This window comes from Epinephelus fuscoguttatus, linkage group LG18 (genome assembly GCF_011397635.1).
Source record: "Epinephelus fuscoguttatus linkage group LG18, E.fuscoguttatus.final_Chr_v1".
NCBI lineage: Eukaryota > Metazoa > Chordata > Actinopteri > Perciformes > Serranidae > Epinephelus > Epinephelus fuscoguttatus.
The window spans coordinates 27440351-27456197 of NC_064769.1; the positions used below are offsets into that span (position 1 = coordinate 27440351).

Genomic DNA, 15847 nt, shown 5'->3' on the forward strand with positions numbered 1-15847 from the left:
ATTAATCGATTATTCTGCTGATTGGATTCAATGTGTTTAAGCCTCTTACCACTTGTTTTAAACCATTTAGTTCGCAGAATTTAAAGCGTAAATCTGTATATGAAATAAAATCATAAATCACGACTTCTGAAAATATATGAAAAATTATTTCTTTATTGAACAATACAGAACAGAATGAGGAACATGGAGCTTCAATCAAACGATCACAGCTTTATCTATGCATAGGCTACAGACACCTGTGGGAATATGTCAGTACTGATAACGATGGCGATGATCAACAGTAATCATTATGAGCCCTCTGTTCATCCACAACAATCTCTTTGTGCCGGTTTCAGGGCTGCTGCTCGTCTCTATACCTGGAATCCATCACGGTCTGCAGAAATGACACTTGATTATTTTCTTGAAAGCGCTCTGAAAGTCTTTGTTGAAGTACGCGTAAATGATGGGGTTGAGTAAAGAGTTGGAGTAACCCAGCCAGTTGATGACATCCTCCAGCCAGCGGGGCATGTAGCACGACTCCTGGCAGAAAGGCATGACCAGGGCGACGATGAAGAAGGGCAGCCAGCATAGGATGAAGGTGCCCATGATGATGCCCAGAGTCTTCACCGTTTTGCGCTCCCGCGCCAGCGCGATCTTCCTCTTCGCCTCGGTCGCCTTCTCGTGCCGGCTCTCGAACAGCGGCACGGAGCTCGGGGTGTTGGGCAGCGGCAGGTTGCCTTTGGAGTTGCTGTGGACTTCGATGATCTCCAGAGACTCGCCGTCCTCCGCGTGTTTCACCGCGCCATTGACGCTCGGCAGCGGCCGGGGCTCCACGCTCCTCCTCCAGTTCTTGCCCTGCGCGTCTCCGGGAGTCTTTTTGTGGAACAGGGCTGGAGACAGCGCAAGGCAAGAGTCAGACACTTTCTTTTTCTCCGTTTTACGCACCGTCCTCCTGATCCGAAACCTGGCTGCTTTGAATATCCGCCCATATAAAACCAGCATTAGTGTCAGCGGAATGTAAAAAGCCCCGAAAGTTGAGTATATTGTGTACCAGGGGTCTTGCCTGATCTTACACTGCTTGGGGTTCTTCCTGTCCTCTTCCATGCTGCTGGGCTGGGAGCGCATGATTAACATTGGCGGCACTGAGATGGAGAATCCGACCAGCCAGGTGACACTGATGAGGACGGCGGCTCTCCTCGGCGTCCTCTTCTTCATGTACTCTATGGGCTCGGTTATTGCCCAGTACCTGTCCAGAGCAATGGCGCACAGGTGCAGGATGGACGACGTGCAGCACAACACATCCAGAGAGATGAAGATGTCACACGGAATCTGCCCCAGAGTCCATCGGTTTAGCACCTGGTAAAGCGCCGCCATGGGCAGCACCAGCACCGACACCATCAGGTCGGTGACAGCCAGAGAGCCGATCAGGTAATTGGCCACATTCTGGAGAGACCGCTCCAAGGCGATGGCTGCGACGACGCACGCGTTCCCAAATATTGCGCACAGGATGAGCGCGCCAAGCAGGAAAGATGTGACCACTTGATAACTCAGCTTTACCTTCTCGTCTTCAGGTTTGGGTGCTGGAGTGGAAGAGTTGACCAACTGAGACCAGGCTGTCGTGTTGTTTGTGCCCTCCATTGTTGGTAAACTCGAAGCGTTTGGAGAGCTTTCCGTTACTTGATGGAGAGCCTGGTGCGCATCACACCGTCGCACCTTGAAGAGCGCATTGTGGACTGTGGCACTGCTTCGTGTAGCAGAGAGAGTCTGAACTGCGAGTCTCGGCTGCTGGCAGAGAATGATGCTGCGTATTTATACCAGTGATGGAAAATGCGTCATATGTCTGTGAGGATGTAACAGAGTCTGCCTGGTTGTGTCTGTTTAGTCGGCAGCTCCGGCACTGAAGATGTGGGAGTTATTAGACAGACATATCAAAACTTTCATTTATTTTGTTTGCTCTTCAAGGTGCAACTCAAATCAAGTTGTGTTTTATTTTTATTTTATTATTATTATTATTGTTATTATTATTATTATTATTATTATTATTTTCTAATTTTCTTGAAAAAAGGCGGATTTGGGCATTTCGGTGAGAAAAGAAGCTTTTCAAAATATCCTTTTAAATGACACTTTTTGAGTCTCATTTTATTGATGTTAATAACCTGATCTACGTTGCATCGATACTGTTTGTAAATTAAAGAATAAATAAAACCGCTTTTAAAGTAGAATAAAAACAAAACAAAAATAAATTGGAAAAAATAAAAAAACTAACAACTTTTATTTGCTTTAGTAATAATAATAATAATAATAATAATAATAATAATAATAATAATAATTAGTAATTAATAATTAGCAACAATAACAGTTTTTAATCTGGAATATGGAATTACTGTGAAATTGACATTTCCCCTATGTGCAGTGTACTGTTTTTCTTTTTCTTTTTTGAGTTAAAAACAAACCAAAATTAAAAGAAAAGTTTATTTTGTTAGATATTAATATATATATTTTTTTTACATTTTAATTTACAACATTTAACTTTATTTTAAAAAGTAGCCTAGTGAAGCGATATTCTCTTCTGTCTCTTCAGCACCATGGTCAGCGCTCTGAGGCCGCCAGGTGTGACACTGCCACCTGGCGTTGGCTCGCTTTCACAACAATTACACAATGGTGATGCAGTCGTTTATTGTTTTAAGTGACTCTTACAGTGTAAAAAAAATATGTGTAACAAAAATACCCTTGAGAACAGTAGCAAGGAGATAGAAATTAAAATGAAATATGAAAAGACAGGTTACAGCATCTCCCTTCTCTGTCACATTTCACAGATGAATACTCAGTTTGCTTTGCTATATTTTGACTATGTATGCATTAACAAAATATGGCAGATACTGTCTTTTGCTGTATATTCACAGAAAATGTATGAGAAGTAGGGGCTGACTATTTTTGGTTAATAAATATGACACCTCTGAAATATAATAAAAATTGTACCAATAGGAGTCACAATATTCTCTGGTTCATCATGGCTGGATTCACCTGTTGAGAGGCTCTGGGGCAAGAAATGCTATTAGGCCCCCCTGTAGACCCCCTCTCTCACTTAGTGCATTGTTAGCATACCCTGGAGTGCAGCCTCACACAGGACAAGCCAGTTAGTGCTGCAAATTCATACAAATTTCCAGATAATCAAATTACCAGCAGGGAAACAAACAGATAAGAGAGACAATTCACTAGACTGGGGCCTAGTTCGCCAGTATGCAAGTTCAGCCTTGCTTCATTCTTTATATGAAAAGCTCTGAAACTATAAACTGTTCTTGCCATTATTCTTTCAAAGAGTAAAAGGTGAAATTAACCCAGATTTTTGTGCAACAAAGGTCTGTTTTAATATGTTTTAATTGATTTCTCCTGATTACATTTTGGCCAGACAACGTTAAATATATATTTTCATCATCTATTTATATTTTTTTATATTTTCTAATAGTAACCTCAGGCCAAACCATGAATTTCATATATATATATTTGTTATATATTCTGTTTTCCTCCGCTCCTCTCGCTTTTCTCCAGGCGTCGCATTTTTGGTCTATTGGGCTTACCGTAGTATCCCCGCTTTTCATGACGTCACGGCTCGGCTTAAAGCAAAGAAGCTGCTAAACTTTACTCGCTGTTGAGCTCAGGTTTTCTCTGTTCCCACGACTCTAAATGTCTTCCCAGCTGCCAGGTAGGTGAGTATATTCAATCGAAATATTCACATGCTGAGTGACATTATTTTAAGAATATTGTTTTCCGTTTAAAACGGCACGCCAGAGTGTGATGTTGTGGTTAACGGAGCTAAGTTAGCTAGCAGGACATTGTTTTTATTCTGCCACTGTTAGCTGTGTGCTGTAAGTTAACGTTGCATGCTAAAACACGAGATAGTGAGGGATTTCGCTGTTGTAGTTTGAACACTGTGAGAAAGACGGGGAGTCTTCTCGGCCTGCTACAGTGTCAACACTTGAATTTAGCGTTATACCTCATGACTAGTCTGTTTTGTCACTTCACAGCCTGAGGGTCAAGAGGCTGCAGAGCAAGGTACCAACGATGAATACTTAAAATACCAGGCAAAAAGATGGAGGACAATCGTATTTACACTTGTATGCTTTTTGCTTAAGGCTGTTTTAATGGCATGAGCCCATTAGGTCCAGTGAAGGGGAATCCTAATGCTACAGTATCATACCAGTGTGGTGTGAAGGACCTTCTACTACACAGAGCCCTGATCCAGCATATATAGGATGACATATAACACAGACTGTGAGCCTTATTGCCTATCATCAGAAGCCAGCTTCACTATTTCCCTTGTGTCTGAATAGGAGCAAATGCCTGCAGCCAGGATCCAAAATTGTGCAGAAAGCCTCTACACAGCAGTGCAAGCTTAATACCCATGTTCAGCAATCATAAGGCTGTAATGTCCAGGTGTGACTTTATCTCATTTACTTACCCAACAGGATATTTTTCTCTCCCTGAGTTCAAAAGAGGTTCCCTCTGAAAATAGCCACATCAATGTAAATGTTGTCCTACAGGGTGCAGCATCAGGTTCCCTCATCATATATAAATAACTGCATTGCTGCGTTAGCTTCTCTTGGGGCAGGGGGATATGGAGAAAATCAAATATCACAATGTTTTTGACCAGATACCTTGATAACATATTGTAGGGTTGCGTACTGGTGCTTTTACAAAGTATTTACACAATGACATTTTTGATAAATACGCATTAGTAATGTGGATATAATAATTAAGTGGGTGAAAGCAAATAATAGAACAGCGAGAGCAGTCTGGTAAGTTCAGTAAATTACATCACTTTAATGTAATGCAGCTTTTAAAACCAGGAAAAGACAACACTTAGACTATTAGTATATCCAAAATCCAAATGATGTCTTGTCTCATATCACACTATTGATACATTGCCAAGCCCTAGCTTCTCTTTATACCTGTCTTTTTATCACTTTTTTTTCTAATAGCTAACTATTAAGCATTAGAGCTGCAACGATTAGTCGACTCATCGATGACTAATCGACTATTAAAATAATCGGTGACTATTTTAGTAGTCTTTTTTCATAGAAAAGTACTATAAAAGTACCCCAAAATACTCTTATTGTAGCTTCTTACGTTCAAATATTGGCAGCTTTACACACTCTCCCATGTTGGTAAATTAAAACGTGAGTGGCGTGAGTACAAAACAAGACATTAGATGACATAATTTTGGGGTTTGGGAGAGACAGACCGACATTTTTCAACATTTTAACACGTTTTTCGATGTAATGATTAGTCGACTAATCGAAGAAATAATCTATAGATTAGTCGACAATGAAAATAATCGTTAGTTGCAGCCCTATTAAGCATATGGTTTACTGCAACACAGGTCAAGTTAGACTTCTGTGAAGTTTATGCTGCATGCAAAGATATGCAAAACCAAAGTCAATAGAATCTGATAGAACTTAAAGTGGGTGAGCAATTCTGGAAAACATAGTGAATTGAAATGTGTGATTGTACTGATCCTCTTAAGGGAGATATACATATATATATAGATGAGGGGTTTTTTTGTCCTTTCTGAATTCAGACTAAAAATGATCTGAACTTTAACAGAGAAAATGGATTTTTTTTCCACAGTGGACATTAGTGCAAGTGTATTTGCAGTTGCGTGCCTTGACTGTGTCTCCACTATCATTACATCAACAGCTGGACTGGAAACCTAAAAAGACCCTGAGAAGAGGCAACCATGCTCCGCTGCAAGAGGTGTCGGAAAGGCATCATTGACTCAACATGTTTGTCAATGGTTGGTGAGAATTTTGTGAATCTGATGTGTTCGGCAATTTCGGTCTAACGTTTTGGATGTATTGGTTCATGAGCTACAGACCCTGCCGTGAGGAATTGTTTGCCATAGTTAGCTTGTGCTGAATCAATAAGTTAATCAGTAATCAGTTTGCCAGTCACCAGGAATCTAATAAGTAATGATTTTGACCTTTGTTTAACCCATTTTACGAGCAGACTTTCTGTGTTTCTGGCTTCTTAAAAGTGAGGATTTACTGCCTCTCTCTGTTTTATTTCATTGTAAATTGAACACCTAAAGTGTAATGGCAGTGTTTTACTATTATCTCACTTTAAATAGACTGAACAATTCATCAATAAATACCCCCAAAATTGAGAGATTATGTGATGATGGAAATCATCATTACTTTCAGCCCTAATCATAACTCATAGTCCATAAAGTTGTTTGGAGACATCAGGGCTGGGGAAACTCAAAAATAACAGCTTGTGTTTCAGTCATAAAAAAGATGGCTGGCTATCAGTGTCAGAGAGACTGGGTCTGATGGGAGCTCTTCTGGCTGATTGTGTGCCCTTTATGTGGGAGCAGGTTGAGGCCACAGATGAAGGCTCAGCTGCCGTTTGCAGTATTTGGCACGTCAATGTTGACACACTGCCAGAGTGGATACTGACCTCAGTTCACCAGGTAAGTGCCACAGCTCAGTTTTACTGGCAGTGAACACAGTTATTTACTTTGACGTTTTCTGGTGTAGATTTGGATACACTGAAGTAAAGTTAATTTTATTATGTGTGTTTTAGTTGTGAAAATGAAGTCACACACAGCTTTAGACCTTATGCATGATGTCAGATATATATGGCAAATTCCATGCTACATTTTAATTAGATTTAAAGATATACTATGCAGGAACTTTCAGAAAGAACAATGTATAGACTTAAACAGAAGAAATCCCTCTCAGTCATCACTTATGACCCACTAGAGGTGTGTGGCAGTGTATTATTCTGCAGAGACTCTTCCCTCTACCTGAATTTTCTCATTTTCTTCTTCTTTTCTGATTTAGGACTTTATAAAATAATGACTGTAGCTACAGTGACATCACCCCTTAGTTGTGGACTGCTGTTTTATAGCCTCAAGTTTGGCATTACGGCTCTGCCATCTTGTTTCTTGGAGCCAGAAGTGACCATAATTGTAGGAGAGTTTGGGGCAGTGGAGGAGCAAGGGGTGGATCTGACTAATGGGCTGTAGTGGTCATGTTTTAGGCACAAAAACAAGGGACAGGGGAAGGTTTATGGTTTGAGTTAAGTACTTACTGTTGTCATGATTACAATTATAATGACTTGGTTACAGTCAGGGAACAACCACGGTCATAAATAAAAGAAAAGCAATGATAGTTGGGAACAGGAAACAAATCGCAATGCTCCATGTTAAAGTCCAATGTTTTGACCATCAACCCACATTGCCACTTTATAATACCACACCTGAATTCTTCTTTTGCACCCCATGGTAAGGAGTCATAACTCCCACAATCACTAGAGGGCTTTGTCACTTTAAAGGTCTAGTGTGTAGGATTTAGGACATCTAGTGGCGAGATTGGAGATTGACACCAACTGAAAATTCTCCTCTGTGCCAAGCGTAAAGGAGAACCATAGACTGTATGAAATAATGGACGTGGCTACTGTGACATCAACAATTGGTTTGTGGACTCTGATTTAAAGCCTTGAACTCGGCATTTTGGCTGTCACCATCTTGTTTTTGAAGCGAGAAGTGACTATATTTGGGAGAGAGTTTGGGGCAGTGTAGGAGCGAGGGGTGGACCCGACTTACAGGCTGTCGTTCAAACTGTCTCCGCCCTTAAATATTCGAATTTTAAGCCTTTAAAATGTAAACTGGTGAGTTATGTGTTTAAAATTCATGTGGCCATTAGAAGAACTGCAGATTTGGCCACTTGTTTTGGGACGTTTATGGGTGTGTACCCCCACAGCGCTGAAGTGAAGTTGGGGCTTAATAAAAATAGTAGCGACCAGGTGCCAGACCGTGAGCAGCAGGTATCCAAAAATGCAAATACACTGAGGCAAAACGGTAAATGAGAGTGAATCTGGGGTTGCATTTTTAGTGTCCCAGCATTTATTAGTTGATTGATTGATTAGTAGATCAACAAGGAATGAGTCATCCACAGTTTTAATGAACAGTTTTGATTAACTAATTTTCTAAAAACAAATCAAATTTTAAGATATTGTTCATTGATGTTTCTGTGGTTTCTTTCCAGGCCCAGTGGACTGTAGGAAAACTCAACTGCCAGCACTGTGGAGCTCGCCTAGGCGGCTTCAACTTCATCAACCGCAGCGAGTGTCCCTGTGGGCGAGACGCCACCGTCCACCTCAACAAAAGTCGCGTTGATCACGATCAGAAACACTACGTTCTCATCGTCCAGCCGAAAAGGACGAGGCCTGAGAAGGAGCAGGCTGTTCTGCTGACAGACGGCTCTCAGGACAGAGAGCAGAGGCCCGAGTTTAACAGGACAGCACTGGACACTTTACAGCTTAACTGTGCTGCTGTCATGTCCCACATCAGCCCTGCTGAGGCCTCTAACTCGCTGACTGACAGTGAGAACACACAGTCATTTTCTTTCAGTCCTCTCTACTGCATCTCTCACAGGAGGCGGTGCAGCTTGGAAGATGATGCCACCATCAGGTCATCATGTTTTTGCCCTGCAGGCCCTACCGTCAGCTCTGCTCTTGAGAGCACAAGGACGGGGACGTATGAGTTGACACGCTCACCTGTCTTGTATCCCACGAGTCAGCAGTTTGACACTGATGGTGAAGCCTCATTCAGTGCTGTCGCCTGTCGTTCATTTGTTTCTGGAAGGACACAGTCACCTCTGCATCAACAGCTGCCGCAAACTGTGGAGGACGCAGAGTCTTCTCCAGAGACAACAGCTGTCCACGAGGATGTGTCTGTTTCAGCCCTGTTCCTCAGAGGGAGGTCCATCTCTGACAGTGTGGCCGAGCCGGATGAGGAAGTGCTGGTATGCTGCTGGAAACAGGGAATTTAAAGAAATCTGTTTTTAATAAGAAATGAAGCATCATATTGTTTATTTCCTTTTTTACTTTCTTTTTTATTATATTAGATTTTACATGACGATCAGTGACGAATACAGAAATCATTAGAATGTAGGAGCAGAGACTGCAGGGGGTCAGAAATTGCATGACTCTTGACCATTCTGACCATTGAAATAAATATAAAGAAAATGAATAAAACAGGCTCTTAATAGGTGTGTATGTCTTCCCTTCTCAGCCCCAAGCCTCTCTGGCCTCCCCAGCCTCAAACAGACTGAGCAAAAGAGAGAAGAACCGTCTCAAGAGTCTTCGAAGGAAACAGAGGAGGAGAGAGCGATGGCTGCACAGCCAGCTGGAGCAGGTGAGGGAGCAAGAAAAAATGTTATTATTTGTATAGCATACTTGCACAGTGAATAAATATTATTATTGATTATTGGATCAAGGTTGTTACTGATGATGCGTGTGTTTGTGTGTCCAGGCTGAGAGTGTGGGTGGTTCACTGTTGGACAGCGAGGAGGAGGACAGAGAGGGCCTCACCTGCGCCGTGTGTCTCGACGTCTACTTCAGCCCGTACAGCTGTCAGCCCTGCGGCCACATCTTCTGTGAGCCGTGTCTCCGCACAATCGCCAAGAACCGACCGACAAACACACCCTGCCCTCTCTGCCGCACCCTCATCTCACACACAGACTTCCACAAAGGTGAGCTTCCTCAAGAACTCATGTCCCAAGAAAATACTAGAATATCAGACTGTGCTTTTCCTGATTTTCCTGTAAATTGAAAATAACAAAAACAAACTCGTGCCCAATATGTGCTGAGAGGCTGCACAGGATAAGTGTGTGTAGAAAATGGATTGTTAAAAAATTATTTCACGTTAGCTGCAGCCCTGCCTTCGCTAGACACTGGTCTCATTCCTCTGCAGAGCTCAACCAAACAGCGAAGACCTTCTTCCCGAAAGTGTACTACGCCCGCAAGCAGAACTTCCAGAGTGCTTCGTGTGCAAAATGGCCGCTGCCCAGCTGTCGCAAGCGCTTCCGTACCTTCTGGGGTGAGAGAATATTTGTGATAGTTGTATCAGCAAATTCTTTTTCTTTTGTCTCAGTAGTTATAGTCTAATCCTTTGACAGATAGGTGTCTGGATTATCCTGAGTTACAAGAATGCTGTTTCTGCAAAGAGATGGTCTAGTTTTATGTGAGTCATGTGAGTGCCATTAAGAGAAAAAAAAAAAATCTGTAAAAGAGAGAGTAAGTGAATAAATGCGAAAATATGAAGACAAATGACAAACTCTAAAAGAATAAGTATAAGCATTTTTATTTATTTTCACTTTTAATTTTTCATTTATTTCTGTATATATTTTTTATGTATTTTTTTTAAGATATTTATATTTTTTCTGAATATTTTAGATTTATTTTGTATTTTATTTTTATGTTATGACAATAATTTAATTTCCCCCCCCTTTTTTTTTTTTTTTTTTACTGTACTTTTACCCCTTTGTTTCGCTTCCCCCTAATGCTTTTGTTATTACTTGAAGGGCCAAGCTGTCAGTCAACCGGCTTTAGGCGGGGCTTCCTGCCTGGGCTGAGGAGACACTTCCTGTACACATGAATCCAGTTGGGCCCAATTCCAATCTGATCCCTTACAGACTCACTGACTTAAAGGCACATTCATGTTAAGTGCGTGAGTGTGTGAGGGCTGTCCCACTGTCAAATCTTCAAGTCAGTGAGTCAGTGAGTGAGCCCTTTATGCCCCCTTACCGTAGGTCAGCATCGATGCGGACTTACGGTAAGGAAATTACCCACAGTTCATAGCGTTGTGACGTCAAATACAGGGGTTGCCCTCGGAACACCGGGAAAAAAACCCAAAAACACGGTCGGCAGATATGCAAACGGTAACGTTATGGAAGGAGAGCGAAAAAACAGATAGATAAACAATGAAACATTACATTAACAAGGATTTAAGATGGTACATAAACACACATGAACTCAGAGGAATAGCAGTGGTTATATTTCACACACAAAGAATATATATCTATATATCTATCTATATATAGCCTATATATAGATACAGATATATAGATATATCTATCTATCTATCTATATAGATATATATTCTTTGTGTGTGGAATATATGCTGACAATAACCGATAAACGATCACGCCCAGAGCCGCCAATGTTAACAACATTTTGTAGAGAGTGGGATAAGTGCTGTCCCATTCCTATTTGTAGCATCCAGAGCCCTTTCAGATTCTCACACTCAATCACTTACAGCTGATGTCAGTTAAGTCAGTGAAGGTTCAGGGCTTGAGTCTTTAGGGACCGGATTGGAATTGGGCCTTGCTTTAGCGGAAACTTTTCAGTGTGAACAACAGGAAGTAGGCATGACGTGGACACAGCAGCTTTGAAATAGACCTTTCCATGCAGCTGACAAGATAACGGACGGCGCACAACCATTAAAAAAAAAACTCCTTTCCTTCCCTCCCTGATTCAAACCACCACCACATTCACACTTGGCATGCACAAGTTCGTGTCACGTCGACTTCCTTTAGTCTGCGCTAAAAAGCTCCCACCAGCGTCATCCCCAAGAAATAAAAAAAAAAGCAATAGGGAAAAGCAAAAACTGTAGGAAAAATAAAGGGATAAAAATAAAATAAAAATTAATTCAGTTATTGATTTTAAATTACATATACTACAAACATAGAAAAAATAGCAACTTATATGCAAAAAATAAATATAAAAATATATAAATAAATACATAAATGAGGGGAAAAAAATTTACATGTTGATAATTATTTTTCTGTATTTTGTTATGTCTTTATATTTCCACATTTTAACTAAGATACTTGTTCTTTTATCTGTGTCTCTTCATATTTCCGCATTTATTTTCTCATTCTTTTACAGATTTATTCTTTTTTATCGCACTCCTATGACTTGGCGGATTTTGCCACTAAATGTTACAATAAAAATGTGTCTCTGTGTGACTGATCTCATTTTCACCCTTCCCTCATGTCCTGCCATGACCTTTTTTTTAATTAATAAAGCAGACATTTTATTGCTTTTCCACTACAATTTAGTGGCAATAATAAACTTTATTTTACAGTAGTTGAAAAAATTCAACCCTACAATCACCTTTAACAATAATAAAACAACAGTGATACAAATCCAGTAAGACAACAAATTGCATGGTGGCCTTACTGTACACGGTATGCAATATGTTGCTATAAAAATTCGACACAACCGACAAATGTCCGACACTGCCGCTAGCAGTAACAATTTAAAATCACTTTGAATACAGATGGTAATTTTATCTGTCTGACTTCAGGAGAACAAAGGCAGGCGGCGGAGGCAGCAGGGAGACGCTGGCACTTTGTTCACGGAGGTTTCGCGCTGGACGCTTTGGACTTCACTGACATGCGAGGCTGGCTCTTCGACATCGGCCTGGTCATCGTCTACATCCACTCAGTCAACTGGATCCTGGCTTTCCTCTTCTTCTGTTTCCTCATATACTACTTCTTTTTTTGAGACATGGGAGCGCCCAGAGTTTGCAGTGCAGGTTTATCTTTATTTTCTTAAAAGAGATTGGTAGTAGTCCTGGTTTTGCCAGTTGGAAAGAGTCACAAGTCAAACCTGTTATTTCAGTGATAAAGTATCTAGAAAAAAACAGGGGTAGTCGTGACATACAGAGTAGTGAGGAGCAGGAATCTGAACATTTGCAGGTTTGAAATTTGCGCGAATGGTTCCAGAAGTTTACAATATGTCCTAACTGACTACAGACTGACTTTAAGAAGTTATGATGGTTTGAAGAGGGCTGTTTTTTGTCAGTGTTAAGTACCCATGGTGTAAGTGCAATAATACATAAGGAAACCCTCGTCAAATTTGTGACGTTTGGCAGTTAAACAGTTTGGTGATAATGGTGGTGATGATCAGACAGACCAAAAAAAAAAAACCATGATTAATGAATGATTTATGATGTAATCTGACACTTTTTTCAACGAGGAATAGTTCAACATTTTGGGAAAAAAATGCTTGTTGCCTTTCATAGAGGTAGAATATCTATACTCTAATATCTGTGTGCTATGTAAGGTGCAGGAGCCAGGAGGTAATTAGCCTAGCTTAGCATAAAGACTGGAAGCAGGGGAACACAGCTAGCCTGGCTGCGTCTCTTGTTTTTCAGACCCATTTTAGATGCAAGCGTGTCGTCAGACATTAAGGCTAGCCAGCGCCATTTTAAGAGACTTATGCTAGCTAGCTAGCTAGCTAGCCCACTTATTGATGTACCCTGCAGGTGCCTGAAGATGTCAGCAAAATATGACAGCTACAGTAGCTTGGAAAATAGCGAAATGTATAGTTAAAGCTTGTTTTCTGGCAAAATTTTAGTTGACTTCTGCTGGTAGATCAATGGGGGGCTGCAGGAAGAGAGGAAGCAAAACACCATTCATCTGCATGCATCTGCATACACAAGACAAGATACGTGAAAGAGGTAATGTCAGAGGGGCATCGAAACCCCATGTCTTGCCTCTAAAGTGAGAAATGAGAGGAGGTAAAGTTCCTCAGTGTTTTTTGGTAAGGGTGGTTTTCAAAGCCACTCAAGAAGTCAAGCTTTGCTGTTTCACGGGGCACCCAGTGTGCTGCAACAAGTACAGCTTGCAGCAGTAGGCTGGCAGCTGGCTTTTGTCACATGGTCAGTGGGCATGGTTTCATCTAAAGTGGGTTGGTAAAACAACAGCAGCCTGGCTTGTTCCAAAGTGAGGTTAGGGTGTTTTTAGAGGTGCTGGAACAACAGTATTTCTTGGCAAACAACAGCAGGGCAGCACAGTTTCCTGCTACATCTGGTTTGGTACCAATATACCTGTACAGAGACCAAACCCATAATGCTCGCTCGACAGTATGTGGCAACCTGCGCTAGTTTATACATGTAACAAAAACAATACAGACACGAGATCATTAATAATGCACCTCATCTAACTTTCTAAATAATAACAAACACATTTACTTCCCAAAATATTGAACTATGCCTTTAATGTAGCAGAGGCAGGATGTTAGGAAATGAACCTGCACTTTTGGGGGGGAGGGGGGGAGGGGGGGGCATTTAGTCTTTGTGTTTTGTTGTGTGATGTACATTGAAATTATTCTAGACATTTAAAATAACATTTGAAGTGAGACGCACTGCCGAGAAAGTTTTGCCTTCACGTGTACAAGTCGTTTTATATACTTATTAGTGGGATGCTCAGGAATCAGAAATCTGTCAAGTAAAGACAGCAGCAATTATTAATGGATGTGATTGATTGATGGGCTGAAAGGAGCAGAAAGAGCAGACAGAAAATCAGATACACGAATGGGTTAAATACCCATGTCAGTACGGTGCCTTGGCTTAGTTTGTGCCTTCTGTCTGTCACAAGGCATATGAAACTGGAATCGCACTGTTTTTAAGTTTCAGGTCTCACACACAGCTTTCAGGTCATTCACGGGAAGCCAGAAAGTCATAATGAAGCTTTGAGTAGACACTAGAAGGGGTCTGTCTCTTAAAGGAAAAGGCTAGAAAATCTCCTCCCAAGAGGAGCAAATGCTTTAGTTGAGTAAGTCAATCTGTTTTAATTGTATTCTTACAAGGAAAAAAATAATGTTTACATGTTGTTTCATTTTTCTGCTTTAATTAAAAAAGTTTTGTTTTCTCCATCACTCAGTATGGAACAGGTCGGGCCATATTAATGGATTAGTGACAATGGTTCATGAATAAAAATGTATCCATATAGAGAACCTTATTTAACAAACTGATGAAGCCTGTTTTTTCACTGCTCTCTACCACTTCATGATGGTCATCTCTAGTTTTAGCCAGTAGCAGTAATGAAAAAAGGGGCACCTCCTCCATGAGTTGGGTGAGTTATTTTTTTCCGAAATATATTTAGAGCAAACAGCGGCTTTTGTTCGACGAGCTAAAAGTGATGTTCAAACTGTGACACAAAAAGCAGAGTTGTAATGAATACACAACATTTGCTACCAACAAACAACCATGAAGTCAAGCTTTTCCTGTATACAATCATATTTTCAGTAGCAATAAATCCTGTAACTCTTTCAGCTCATAGTTTTATAGCAGGTTTACTGTGTGGTTCAGTCCGTGCATTCTTACCAACACCATGCCTGCAGCTGCCGGCAGCGTGAGATTACGATAAACGTGAGATAAACCGCTCTATTATACAACTAATCATACAGCTAGCTTTGTCTGTTGGGCAAAGTTAGCTGTATGATTAGTTGTATACTAATGAATGAATGAACCCCAGTTGAAGAGTGCTCCACAGATGACGCTTATTTGTAGGCCAACACATGAGTTAAAACATCGCCCTGGTTGTGTTGACAAAAATCCAGTGGTATTTTTCCACTGTATTTTGGATTACTGCAGAGAATAAGCTCTGTGGCAAACACAAGTTAAAGATACTTTCACATTTTGTTCAGCAAGATACTCTCAAAAAGTAAACACCACTTGAAGCATAAATGCAACCGCCAGAGGTTACAAGCTTAAGTTAGACTGTAAACAAACTACACTACAGTTGCATGACTTAACATCGCCACCACGACGAGGCTGTAAAGTCACATTCAGCGTAATGATGTTCTCATGTAGCCACTTGTCAGCAACCATCTTTTTTAAGACACGTAAAGGCTACATAATTCACAGTGCCATGACACTACATATTCATGGATTGTATGTCATAGAACAAAATGTGAAAGTCTCCTTAAAAAAACCCCGCTGACCTTGAGACGAGAGAACCAGGAGTGCTAAAATGCTAATTTCTGGGTTTTAGGACTAATTCCTTTGCCACGCTATTAGCTGCATAACAGTCATATACTTTTCTTTTTGACACTTTTCCAGATATTTTGCTTTATAATCTCACGGGACAAAGTTGTTGTCAAAATCTGGTGCCTGGCCTGTAACTTGCGGCGTCAGACACAGACGAAAAAAGCTGTCCTTTAAAGTTGGTATGATATGCAGCCAGTTGCCATTATAGTTTTAACAGCACTGGTAGCGCCGGGGGAAACTTGG

At 40.9% G+C, this 15847-nt stretch overlaps 2 protein-coding genes across 4 annotated transcripts; one reads left to right on the top strand and one right to left on the bottom strand.

Moving 5' to 3' along the window:
• Positions 1-244: 244 nt before the first annotated feature.
• On the bottom strand, positions 245-1770 carry htr1ab (5-hydroxytryptamine (serotonin) receptor 1A b). Of its 2 annotated transcripts, XM_049604977.1 has the most exons (2): positions 1053-1770; positions 245-947 (listed from the first exon to the last, which is right to left on the bottom strand). In XM_049604977.1, the coding sequence occupies exons 1-2, from the start codon at positions 1615-1617 to the stop codon at positions 367-369; spliced, it is 1146 nt and encodes a 381-aa protein (XP_049460934.1). In that variant the 5' UTR covers positions 1618-1770; the 3' UTR covers positions 245-366. The 2 variants fall into 2 exon arrangements, with proteins under 2 accessions (XP_049460934.1, XP_049460933.1); XM_049604976.1 differs by having other exon boundaries at positions 245-1770.
• A 1806-nt stretch (positions 1771-3576) lies between these two features.
• Positions 3577-14857, top strand: rnf180b (ring finger protein 180b). Of its 2 annotated transcripts, none has more exons than XM_049604975.1 (8): positions 3577-3686; positions 5677-5773; positions 6353-6448; positions 8028-8786; positions 9056-9178; positions 9296-9515; positions 9737-9862; positions 12134-14857. In XM_049604975.1, the coding sequence occupies exons 2-8, from the start codon at positions 5717-5719 to the stop codon at positions 12331-12333; spliced, it is 1581 nt and encodes a 526-aa protein (XP_049460932.1). In that variant the 5' UTR covers positions 3577-3686; positions 5677-5716; the 3' UTR covers positions 12334-14857. The 2 variants fall into 2 exon arrangements, with proteins under 2 accessions (XP_049460932.1, XP_049460931.1); XM_049604974.1 differs by having other exon boundaries at positions 3590-3682.
• Positions 14858-15847: the final 990 nt, after the last annotated feature.